A 12,522-nucleotide genomic window follows, 5' to 3' on the forward strand; every position below is an offset into this window, starting at 1 on the left:
ATTGGTCTGTGGGGTCCCACAGGGTTCGATTTTGTCCCCCATGCTGTTTAACATCTACATGAAGCCGCTGGGAGAGGTCATCCGGAGACTTGGACTGAGTTGTCAGCAATATGCAGATGACACTCAGTTCTATTTCTCCTTGTCACCTGATCCTAGGGAGGCGGTGGATGTCCTGAATCAGGGGCTGGAGGCCGTGATGGGTTGGATGTGGGCTAATAAACTGAGACTGAATCCAGACAAGACGGAGGTACTGTTGGTCAGTAGGAGAGCTAATCGGGATGAGGTGATTCTACCTGTTCTAGATGGAGCTGCACTCCCCTTGAAGGAGCAAGTATGCAGCTTGGAGGTATTACTGGACCCGGCTCTGCTTCTGGAAGCTCAGGTGGAGGCGGTGGCCATGGGTGCCTTTGCACGGCTTTGGCTAGTGCACCAGCTGTGTCCCTTTCTTGAGAAGGCAGATCTGGCCACAGTTACCCATGCCTTAGTCACATCACGGCTGGATTACTGTAACACGTTCTACGTGGGGCTGCCCTAGAAGAATATCCGGAAACTGCAGCTTGTACAAAATGCGTCAGCTAGGGTTCCATCTGGAGTTGCCCGGTGTGATCATATCACGCCTATTCTGAAAGAGCTGCACTGGTTACCAGTGTGTTTTCGGGTCCAATTCAAGGTGCTGGTTTTGACCTTTAAAGCCCTCAATGGTTTGGGCCCGGAATACCTCAGAGACCGCCTTCTCCCAAGGGTTGCTGCCCAAAATCATCTGAGGGGGCTCTGCTCTGGGTGCTGACAATGAGGGAGGCTCGGTTGTTGTGCATGCAGGACAGGGCCTTCTCTGTTGCTGCCCCCAGACTTTGGAATGCTCTCCCAGTGATCATTCGCTCCTCAGACTCCATCATAGTTTTTAGAAAGCTTGTTAAATCTTGGCTTTTTATCCAGGCCTTTACATGATTGTTTTATTGCTGCTTCTGTATGTTTTTATCTGTGTAGTTTTTATGTCTGTATTTTATAAAATATTTTAAATTAGATTTGTTTTCATATTTTTAGCTTAATATTTTAACTGTCATTTTTATTATGTTTTTTTTTTAATTGTAAACCACCTTGGGATTGTTTTTTTAATGAAAGGCGGTATATAAATGTAACAATGAATGAATAAATAAATAGTATATAGTTGGTTACATCCTCTGAGTCCAAACTAGGTTTATTTAGGAGTGGTCAAATAACAGCTTCCTTCATTGGAGCTGGGAGGCAATGAGGCATTTACAACCTACTGGACCCAACTAAAAATTCCCTCCCTACTAAATTTAATAAGCCACAAAGGGCAAGGGTCAAGCATGCATGTGGTTGGCCGAACCCAACTAAACACCTTGTCCACATCCTTGGAGATCAATAATTGAAACTCTTCTAGCAAAACTAGACCAGGGGTTACGCTGGACACCTCTCCCAATGACCCTGCATCAGGCGTAGAGCCCAACTAATGGTGAATGTGAGCGACCTTATCCTCAAAGTGCTGTGCAAATGTGTCACAGCATGCTACCGTGGGTTCGAATACATTTAGAGAGGCTATAAGAGTTTAACCCCACTCACATTCTGAAACATGACCAATGGATTGGATTTTCCTCAGCACCTAATTTCCCTTCAAACAACTGCAGTGAAACAATGCAAAGACTGCCCTCAAAACAAATCTAATTTTGTATACACAAGACAGTTCCCCTGGAATTAAAGCCCAAATCTCAATACAAGTTTGGCTACTTAAAAGATCACTTCACAACCCATAGACTGCAGTATTACATTTGAAAAGATGCAAGTTCCTCTTTTAAACCAAAATGTTAGAAGCCACAGCATCAGCAACTTCAGTGTTAGCTAATATGTATACATTTAACAAAATAAGGAGAAGTAATACAGAACCTTAAGTGTTAAGTGTTAATTATAAAACAAAGTTATTATTAGAACACCAAACAATTTTACTGAGGGATGTTGCTGCCTGCACCTCATTAACCATTTTTTTTTCACATTCAGCATTGAATAATAAATTATTGCCTTCAATAGTATTTGTGTTCAGTGATCACACATGCAGTTTAAAACGAGAAAAACTATCATTAACATCCATAATATCTAACTATATATAGAATTCTCTAAGGGGTACCCATGGCTAATCCCATGTGTGGCAGCTCTTGTGAGAGTTTGCGAGCAGAAGCACTGTGTTGATTGGGTAGTGGAGATTCCATATGCAGATAGGGAGGAGGAACCTGTGATGGTTAAGGTCAGTTGGAATGCAACTGTTACTGGTCGGAAGATGTTCTTGATTGTAGAGGAGAGGAGTGTGTGTGTAGATAGATAGATAGATAGATAGATAGGGTCTGAGAAAAGAGGGGTCGTATGGGAGGAAAGAGCTCCTTCAGGAGAAGGAGGGTGTCACTATGTGAACTAGATGAGGAAACAAGATGAACAAGATCTGTTAACTCAGGGAGAGAGAAAGAGGAAGAAAAAAGGGAGGGGAAGACAGAGGGGAAGAGCGAGTGGAGGAGAGAGAGAGGGAAGGGAAGGGAAGGGAAGGGAAGGGAAGGGAAGGGAAGGGAAGGGAAGGGAAGGGAAGGGAAGGGAAGGGAGAAAGAAGGAAAGGCGAGGGCCGGGCCCAGACCTGTCAGTGGCCAGAGGAGAACAAGCGGCCATGACGGTGGCAGCAGCAAGGAAGGGCCTGGTCAACCCCTGCTGCTCCTATGGGGACAAGCAGAGCTTGAGTGAGGGTAGGGAGGTCTCTGGGAATACTGGGCTGCAGCTTTGCCAATAGGCACCACAACACTGCAGCCGCAATCAAGAGGGGTGAGGAGGATGGAGTAAAGGGATGGTGGAGTGACTAAGAAGGGTGAGGAGGATGGAACCAACCAGATAGAGGAGGAGCAGGAGTGCGGCTCAGATGAGGATGGAGAGATCTCTGAGGTGAAGGGTGCTGTGGCAGGGAGTGAGGGGAGCAATCAAGTACTAGCGCGCAGATGCTCTTTACGGGTTAAGCTAGTCTAATTACATTTATCTTATACAAGTTTTCATTTTTCTTTCAAGGAGGGTATATGCTGTAGTAGCTCCAGTTTTATACAACTCTTGCCCTAGAATACCCAAAGCCCAATTGTGCAAGCCTTCAGGAAAAACTGAAAGATGTTCCTCTTTTTCTTTTTTTAAGAAAAGTATTTGATTCCATATAGTCGCTGAAAATTTTAATATGATAAATGATAATTCTGGCTTTAGGTGTGGATCAATGTTGTTTTTCATGTACTGCACAACACCACAGTTCTCCAGAGAAAGGATGAACAGAAATCTTTTAAATAAGTTTATTAAAGGGGCTGGCAACTGTAGGCCTGGTGCCCCCAAAGTCATCTGACCCCCAGACGAGCCCAACCCCATCTCATTCACCCACTTGCAACACATGCTACTATGCATCTCAGCCATCATCTTACAGAGACACAAATGGCTCTACAAGGTGATAACACAGGTTGCATACTAATATGCATTATAGGGCCCCAATATCACTTTTGTAAAGAACAAAGCTTTCGGAAGAAGTGTTTAGAAGTGATAGAAGGGGTGCTTAGCCCTTTCCCTCGGCGTGTTTCTGCTTAACCTCTCCCCAGTTTCCTTTTCCCTCGTGGGAATACAGACACGTTTGTCTTTATAAAAAAGAATCTAATTAAGTGGTGTGGTGGGAAAATGCTTGAATAACAAAGCAGAAGGTTGCCAGTTCGAATCCCCACTGGTACTATATCGGGCAGCAGCGATATAGGAAGATGCTGAAAGGCATCACCTCATACTGTGCGGGAGGAGGCAGTGGACAACCCCTCCTGTATTCTACCAAAGAAAACCACAGGGCTCCGTGGGCACCAGGAGTCGAAATTGACTTGACGGCACACTTTACCTTTACTTAGAACAACATGACCTGGGTAGGCTTTTGAGTGGGTAACGACAGCAAAGCAAAAGGCTGAGCACAGCCTGTCCTGCCACTTCTCCACTCTAAGGATCCCCCTCTTTAAGTCCGTTCTGCTCTTTAAATAATTCTATTATCGTTATATATGTCAACATATAATCCGTAGTTATTTCTTAACTCCCTGCTCCCCAATGAGAGCAGCACTTGAATCCCTCCCTTTAGTCATTTCTGCTGTCCATTCTCATACGCAAGCCAAGACATTAGAAAATGGGAGTAAGCTGCTGAACCCCTGTTGCTTTTCACAGGAGGGAAGAGCCTCTTTGGATGCAAATCAGAACCAAAACTGCAGGCTCTTCAGCCTTTCTTCAGTGAAAAATATGGCCTCTGTTAAACAATGTATGGCCTCTGGTTATCCTAGGCCTGTCAGGGGCCTAGGATAACCAGAGCTGTACGGCAAACATCTCATTACAATCCTAAGCTTCTGAAATTTTATTGATAAAAAGTTTCTAGTGCATATGTTTATGGAAGAATGACCCAGAGTGAATTATAATAGGGCTCCCAGGGGCCTCTGTATGATTGGAGACTAAGGCTTTTTATGGCTCCTGAAATGCTAGAAATGTTTCCCAACTACCGTATTTTACGGACTATAAGACGCTACGGACTATAAGACGCACCTTAATTTTAATCCAGTTTTTCAGAGTTTTAACATAGTAAACTGTTAAAACATATAAGACGCTCCTGAATTTTGGTGGATATTTTTCGAGGAAAAAAGTGAGTCTTATAGTCCATAAAATACAGTATTAAGTGCACCCAGAGGCACAGAGTTAACAATATGCACCCCATGCAGGGAAACTATATTTTGAGCATGAATTTCTCATTTTAAAATAATGTATGCAATATGTTTTGTACTATTTTTCCCTTTTTGCCCAAGGACATTGAACAACTCTGACTCTCACAGAAGGGATTTAACAAAATGCCACTATTGCAAAAGTGATTCATGTCCACTATCCACACCGTTGATATTCTACAAACATTAATTATGTGCTGCAAACCATACAATCTGGCTCTGGCCCGGCAGATGAGTATACATTTCAATGTTGTTCAGTGATACCTTATACCAAGTGAAACTCACCATGGTAAGGCAAATTCACTCTTCGCCATCAGCCTTTCCAGACCTAGAGCCACTACCAGTGACAAGGAATCCTTTTTTTTTTTTTTTTTAAATTAACCTGCATATGTTCATCATTTTTTGGCTTTCCAGCAGGTGAATGCTTCTTCAGCTGCTGGTTTAAGCCCTCATAGGCTCTCCCTGTTGGAGTGGAAGGGGAAACTGCAGGTGGGAGCTCCGACTCAGTAGTAGAGCATATGTTCTGCATGCAGAAGGTGGCAGGTTCAATCCTACCATCTCCAATTAAAAGGATCTCAGTTAATAGTATTGGGAACAACTCCCCCCTCCCCCGAGATCATAGAAAGCTGCACCTTCTTCCTCTTCCTCCTCTCTTGCTCTTAAAGCAAGAAGTTAATGGATGTGTGCCACTACAAGAAGTAAATGGGTGTGTGCCACTAGCGTGACTTGCTTTAGGTCAGGGCACAACCAAGTTGCGAGCCCTTTCATATCAATTGAAGGGTTTAAACCAGGAGTGCACAACTTGAGATTCTTCAGCTGATGCTGGACCCCAACTCCTATCATCTCTAGCCACAAGTTAGCTACATTCCTTCACTACTGACTGAATTCCTTTACCGTATCCTGTCTTGCCTAGCACTATTATTCTGAATTTATTTATTTATTTATGTATTTATATTTCAGTGTACCTGTAATACTATTTAACTTTAAAGGAGAAAGAATGTAGGGGAAATCACACATTCAGTTTGCCCTGCCTCTTACTTACACACACACTGTTCAAACCACCTGCTTAGGCCTACTTTTAACCCAAGTTTTAATTTGGGTTCCAAAGAAGGAGTCTAAGAGCATCCCAGGCTCATTTTAAACATGGTTTAACATGGAGGAGAGCTGGTCTTGTGTAAGCAAACATGAACTGTGGGCTTTGCTAAGCAGGGTCCACCCTGATTTCCATTTGAATAGGACAACATGTGTGAGCACTTAGGGGATGGGGCCACTCTGGAAGGGCACCTGCATGCTTGTATGCAGAAGGTTCCAAGTTCCCTGCCTGGCAGCATCCCCAAGATAGGACAAGATTTTTTTTTTTTTTTTAAAGGACAAGATTTGTTTATTGAACCCACAAACTACCAAAGCATACAGTACATTACCAAAGCACAATTATATACAAAGTGGTTGTTTGTTTGTACATCATATATCTACAAAGATGTACAAACAAGGATTTGGTAACCCACAGGGTTATAAAGTATATGCAGGCAGTACTGTAAGTCGGGGGCGGAGGGGATTACAAGGCACATCAGGTAACTGGGAGGGTTACGTCCAACGTCCATTTCCATTATTTGTCCCATTGCTGTTTAGAAGAGATACTCTTGTCTTTTTGCACATAACCAAACAAACTTTTCCAGAAGAGATTTACTGTCTCATCTGCGTGAACCTCTTGGTCGCGTCTTCCCTCCCTATTCCTATGCAGGAGCATTGCATAAATGACATACAGGTTTACTAACCTGATTACGAGAAGGGGAATGTTCCAATTCCCTAGTATGGGGGCACCCGTTCCGTCCCGTTTCCTTGAAGGTTTCTTTCTGGGACCTCGAAAAGAGGTTCTATCGCTCAAACCCGAGGTTAGTTCTCCCCAAGTCTGTTTTTCCAAATCAGGCCAGACTAACAACTTGCTTACTCCCTGCCACACTCTTTTGGCTACCACACACTCTTTTAAGAAATGTGAGTGGGTTTCCCCATATTATTCTACTTCTACCCATAGAAGTAGTAGGATTTTAAGCAAGTATCTTGTATATTTGGATATATTCAGGACTTCCTGTGTTTTCAAATACATAATTAGATTGCATCTTTTAAATCATAATGACAGTTTCACTTACACATTAACTTTCTGAGTAGCTGGTGAGGCAAAAGTGAGTGTCTAAAGGATATACCCATATTCAAGATTTGTAGCTAATAATTGTTTCTAGACTCCTGCCTGCAACCTTGGAGAAGCTGCTGCCAGTCTGTGTAGACAATACTGAGCTAGATGGACCAATAGATGGTCATCAGGTTGGCAGAAATAACCATAAAATTTAATTTGCCAACCAGCAGGAAAACCTCCTGTATACCAAATTTAGGGTTTGTCTGTTTATAGTTTTTTGTTTATTTTTAAGTGCCGACAACATAAGGAGGCAGAATACCTCTTTCAAAATGGTACCAGCCTTTTGCAATAATTGAAAAGAACAGGTTGCTACAGACTATATACTCTGCACCCACTACGCTGCTATAAAATAGCCTTTGGGGGCAGTGAGTACTAGAGGGGTACACTTTGCCTCAGTGGATCAGGAAGTGAGAAATCAAAGCTTCACTGGGCACTAGAAACAATTATTAGCTACAAATCATGAACTCCTGCAGAAGTTCCACTCCTGCCAATAAATCTGTGTTGCTCCAATTAAAACTACTTAGTAAGAAAGAATTCACCACTGAATCATTCTCAATACCAAATACATTTCTTTGCCAATATCTCTGAAAAGGCAAGGATGGGTGGGGGGAGGCTTCCGGAAAGAAGCCCTATTCCTACTCATATTCACCAGACTTCACTGGATATATCCTTTAGACACTCACTTTTGCCTCACCAGCTACTCAGAAAGTTAATGTGTAAGTGAAATTGTCATTATGATTTAAAAGATGCAATCTAATTATGTATTTGAAAACACAGGAAGTCCTGAATTTATCCAAATATACAAGATACTTGCTTAAAATCCTACTACTTCTACTACAAATATTTATATACTAGTCAACAGTTCTCAAGCAGTTTACACAGAATAATAAATAGGATGGTTCCTTATCCCAAAAGGGCTGTCTAAAATGGAATACAAGGTAGACATCAGAAACAGTCATTGGAGGAAACACCCTAGTAGCAGGTAGAAACCACAGACTGTCATAAAAATGACTGTCCACAGCAAGACATAATCTGAATTGATGGAGAAAGATTAGATTCTAAAATGCAGATAGGAATCTTTATCTTCCTTTACTTTATCTTCCTTTTCAGTCCTGGATGCTGCTGCTTCTACCAATGTATCCTCTAGCTCTGATTTTCTCCTTCCTTTGAGTAGAAGCAGCAGCATCCAGGACTGAAAAGGAAGATAAAGTAATTTAACCTGACATTTGGATGTAAAAAAAAACAGGCTCAGGAGGGACAAGCACATGTGTGCAAGAGGCCCTGGCTGAATTAAGAACAAAAAATAGAAGTGTAGCTAGGAGGGCAGGGAGCACTGAACTTTGAACAATGAAAACAGCATAACATATTGAGTCAATTCAGACACAATACCAAGTTAAAGTTTGGAATTCTGTACGCAAGCCTAGGACTCACACTCTCCCACCTCCTCCTCACCAATTCCTCTTTCACAGCAAGCCTCAGTATTTTGTCACATCCAACCCATGGAAACTATGGTTTGTGCAAACACCATTTGCCTGTAAAACAGAATTGAGAACTATAATCAAATTGTGGTTCCAAATTCTGGTTTGTAGGCAAGCCACAGATTACCATTACACCTGAACTAGGGATGTGCACGAATCGCGATTCAGAGCGCAATTCGTAACACATCCCTTGCACCTTTAAAACTGAGGAGAGACGGTGAGTATGTGCTCCTCTGCTGCTTGCTGCCACTTCCTTGAATTGGCCATGCTCCTCCCAACTACACACCAGCAGTGCTTTCGCCCAGCTGCCCCCGCACAACACTGGCACACAAATGGCCACCACAAATGCATGGGGGCGATGTGGGTGCCAGCATAGTGCAGGGGCAGCTGGGGGAGAGCACCGCTGGCACATAAACATAGCTGGGAGGAGTGTCGCCAATTCAGGAAGTGGCAGCAAGTGGTGGTGGAACAGGTATACAGCTGCTCTCCTCTGTTTTAAAGGTGCAGAGGATGTGTTACAAATCATGCTCCGAATTGTGATTTGTGCACATCCCTAACCTGAACTGATCAGATTGTGAGTACATCTGAACAGCTCGTGGTGACATCACATGCATCTATGATGTCATAAACTAAATATTATTAAAGTAATATATTATTTCACTCCATCCCTACATTAAAATACACCAACCCATTATACTCTTAGGGATTATTTGAAATAGCCAGAGTATTTTTTAAAAAAAATCACTCAGCTTGAAAAACAATTTAACCATGAACAAGTCAATGGAGGTCATAGTCAACTTCTAAATTATCCACAAGCGAAGAAATCATGCAAAATGAATATTTTTCATGTCAATTTTACCAAAACAATTTCTACCAAATTCAAGTTAAGGTGACATGCTTGACTACAGATACTGATATAGTCAGTATCCAGGCTTTCAAAAACCAGCAACAGCATGAAGTTCCATGACTGACAGAACTTTTAAATTTCAAAACTGAACAGGCAATAGCTCTAGCACAGCTGTAGAGCTTCAAACCAAAAGCAAAACAGATGATCAGCAGGTTTGAGAAGCCAGCAAGTACCTAAGTGGGCTTAAAAAAAAAAAAACCCACTCTCTTCCTCACATTCCCCTCCACCCCACTAAAGAAGGCAACTTAAAAAAAACAAAAGCACCATCAAAGGGATTTGCCAAATGCCAAAAGATCAACTACAATACGGGTCCAGGCAGCAACAGTCAATTGCTGTGTTAGAGACACAGAAAAGCAACACTATGCAACAGAGGCAAAGTAGGAAGGCAGCACACAAAAACTAGCTAGTTTTAAAATGTGATCAAAAGCCTACCTTTTGAGACCCAAAAACACACTCACAGGGCAGTATGAGAGAAACAAAGGAACAAGAAAGGAAGGAACAAAACAAAAAAATTAGAAACACACAAGAATAGAAAAATTTAGACAGCCACATTAACACAGAAGTACTTAATTTAAGCAGAGGGTTTATTTAACAAAGGATGTTAATAAATCATATCTAAGCATTACAGTTTAGCAAAGCACAGCAACTGTTAATTTTCTGGTTTTCATTAGCACATTAAAAGCAGAAAGTGACAGGTGATACCTTTTCAGTCCAATTGGAAAAGTTGTAACAGGATGTTCTTAACAGGGTGCTCAGGGTTGAGCCAAGCACCATTTCGTCAAAACTCCAAATACAATTGCTTCTTTAACACAAGTTGATATGAAGGTAGGTATAAAATGAAGCTGAGTCTTTTAAAAAAGCACATCCCAGTCAAAGAAGCTGAAATAATTAAGGATGGTGCATCCACGGGCTTAAACTTGATGACCTCACTGGCACTGCATTTGTGTTAAACTGTGTTCAATGGGAGTTGCATATCTGGCTTTTTCTGTGTTGTCACCTAAAGAGCTACAGTACCAAGAACTCCAACCCTACCTGCAATTTCTCCAGCTTTTTCACATTTATCATCATACACTGCCAGATAAAAAATGCAACAAATCCAAGCTTTCTTTGTATAAGAACACAAGATACATATCTCCAAAGATCTTAAACCAAGCCTGCCACAAGTGCGGGAACATCAGATGTACTGTGGAAGTGCAACTCTCTCCCATGTACAATGTTTTACTGCATACTTACTGTAAGGTAGAGTTGAACACTTCTCTGACTTAACAAGAAAACAAAGAGAGTACTTAACTGCAAGCAGGCCCTAGGTTGTTCATCCAGGTCAAGAGCATCCTGAAGGAATTATTCAAAAGGACACAACTCTGGATGAAAATCTAATAATCCTTTTACATAGTACAAAGTATTCCCAATAATTTCAGCACAAAACCAATTTTTAACATCAGCAACACTACTCAAGCATAACGGTATTTTGTATAATCTGAGCTTGCCTTGCAGAAAGAAGGTATTTGTTACAATACAGAGAAGTAAATGTCAGAAGTACATGTTAAAACAAAAGTAAATGGTAAACTATTTTTGTGTTTTACGTTTTTTATTTTCTCTATTCTGGTTTAACACTGAAGGAAGCTAAATCAGCTGTAAGACATTTTGAAATACATGTGTCATTTTTATAACTATACAAAGGTTTGTCATGCTACATCATTCCAGCACCATGGACAGTGGTTGAGCTTCAAAGAGCTGCCTCAGCCCATGATAGAGATTACACAGCCCAGTTAAAATTTTTAAGTTTTACAAATTTGAAAAGCTGATCCCTCCATATCACAAACTGCTTTTGTCCCAATATTCATCATAGCCTCCCTTCCAGTGGCTGGCTGTTGCTGATATCGTGTGTACGTGTGCTTAGATTGTGAGCCTTTTTGGGACAGGGAACATATTTCTCTTTCTGCTTTAAAAATGTTTCTGTTTAAAAGTGGTATATAAATGTTTTAATAAATCTCCTTAGTTTCAAAAACAGTTTTGCAGCATGAGAGCCTGTTGTATGGAAGGAAAAAATGTAGTCTAGTCCAGTGTTCCCTCTAACAGGGAATCCCAGGTTGTTGACTACAATTCCTGAATCCCCAGCTACAATGGCTTTTGCTTGAGGATTATGAGAATTGTAGTCAACAACATCTAGGAATCCCTGTGAGAGGGTAGTGGTGTGCATGGAAACGCGGAGGTGAGGTTCGACGTGGGGGTGGGAGTTCTTTAAGGACGGGGGAGGGTGCACCCCCCCCGCTGCACTTCCCCCACCAGCGCTCTGTTTTCTGCAAAGTTTTTGGGGAGGCAAAAGCATACCTCCCTGCCGCCCCTGCCCCCGTTCCTGGCTGGAAGCAGACGGAACTACCGTCTGCGCGTGCACCCAGCATGTGCGCATGTCACGCATGACATGTGCAACGTGCATGTGCCAGATACAACGTGCGTGTGAGCACACATGCCTGGTGCATGTGCAGACAGTACTTCCAGCCAGGAACAAGGGCAAGGGTGGCAGGGAGGTATGCTGCTGCCACCCCAAAAACTCTGCAGAAAACTGAGTGCCAGTGGGGGGAGTGCGGCAGGGAGGGTAAGTGCACCCTCCCCTGCCCTTAAAGAACCACCCCCACCCACCCACAGCGTCAAACCTTCGAGCCGGTGCCACATTCGAACTGTTTCAGAGGCCTCTACAATGGCCTCCGGACCAGTTTGTGTACATCCCTATTAGGGGGAACACTGGTCTCGATATCTGGCAAAATTTCCAACTGGTAATTTTGCTGCCACTACCAATAGTAAAGATAGGTTTGGGTTGGAGGTAGAGAGAAGTATTAAGCTGGGAGCTCTCAGTCAATCACACATGCACTTTAGAGACTCATCTAGATTTTGATCATCTCTCTAGCCGTTTCTGATCTCAAAATGCACACGGGCAAGATACAAAACAGAGTTACTAAGAAACAATTAGCTATATTGAAAATTTCTACCAAAGGCTAACAACTACCTGAGAGATTCCAGTTAGGTTTTTAGCAGCTCACCTGAGATAGTTAGAGGTTTGCTGGATAACCATTTAGTAAGGAGCACTTCCTGCATTACTTGTAGAAGACTGAAATCTGAAGCACTTGGAATTGCATAACTGCTTTTAAAGGTAAAGGGTGCTGTCAAGTCAATTTCGACTCCTAGTGCCCA

General features: G+C 42.3%; 1 protein-coding gene across 3 annotated transcripts in view; it reads right to left on the reverse strand.

Annotated features, from left to right (window-relative positions):
- The window catches only part of TRAPPC9 (trafficking protein particle complex subunit 9), a 523,543-nt gene that overhangs the window by 503,125 nt on the left and 7,896 nt on the right, over positions 1–12,522 (reverse strand). The window contains exon 3 of one of the 3 annotated variants that reach the window (XM_053245610.1): positions 9,766–9,786. The exons of 1 other annotated variant lie outside the window; for it this stretch is intronic. In XM_053245610.1, coding sequence (XP_053101585.1) covers positions 9,766–9,786 — 21 coding nt within the window. Of the gene's footprint in view, positions 1–9,765; positions 9,796–12,522 lie in introns of all 3 variants that reach the window. One more of the 3 variants, XM_053245609.1, reaches the window with a different exon arrangement.

Source organism: Hemicordylus capensis, chromosome 4 (genome assembly GCF_027244095.1).
Source record: "Hemicordylus capensis ecotype Gifberg chromosome 4, rHemCap1.1.pri, whole genome shotgun sequence".
In the NCBI taxonomy this organism is placed as follows: domain Eukaryota; kingdom Metazoa; phylum Chordata; class Lepidosauria; order Squamata; family Cordylidae; genus Hemicordylus; species Hemicordylus capensis.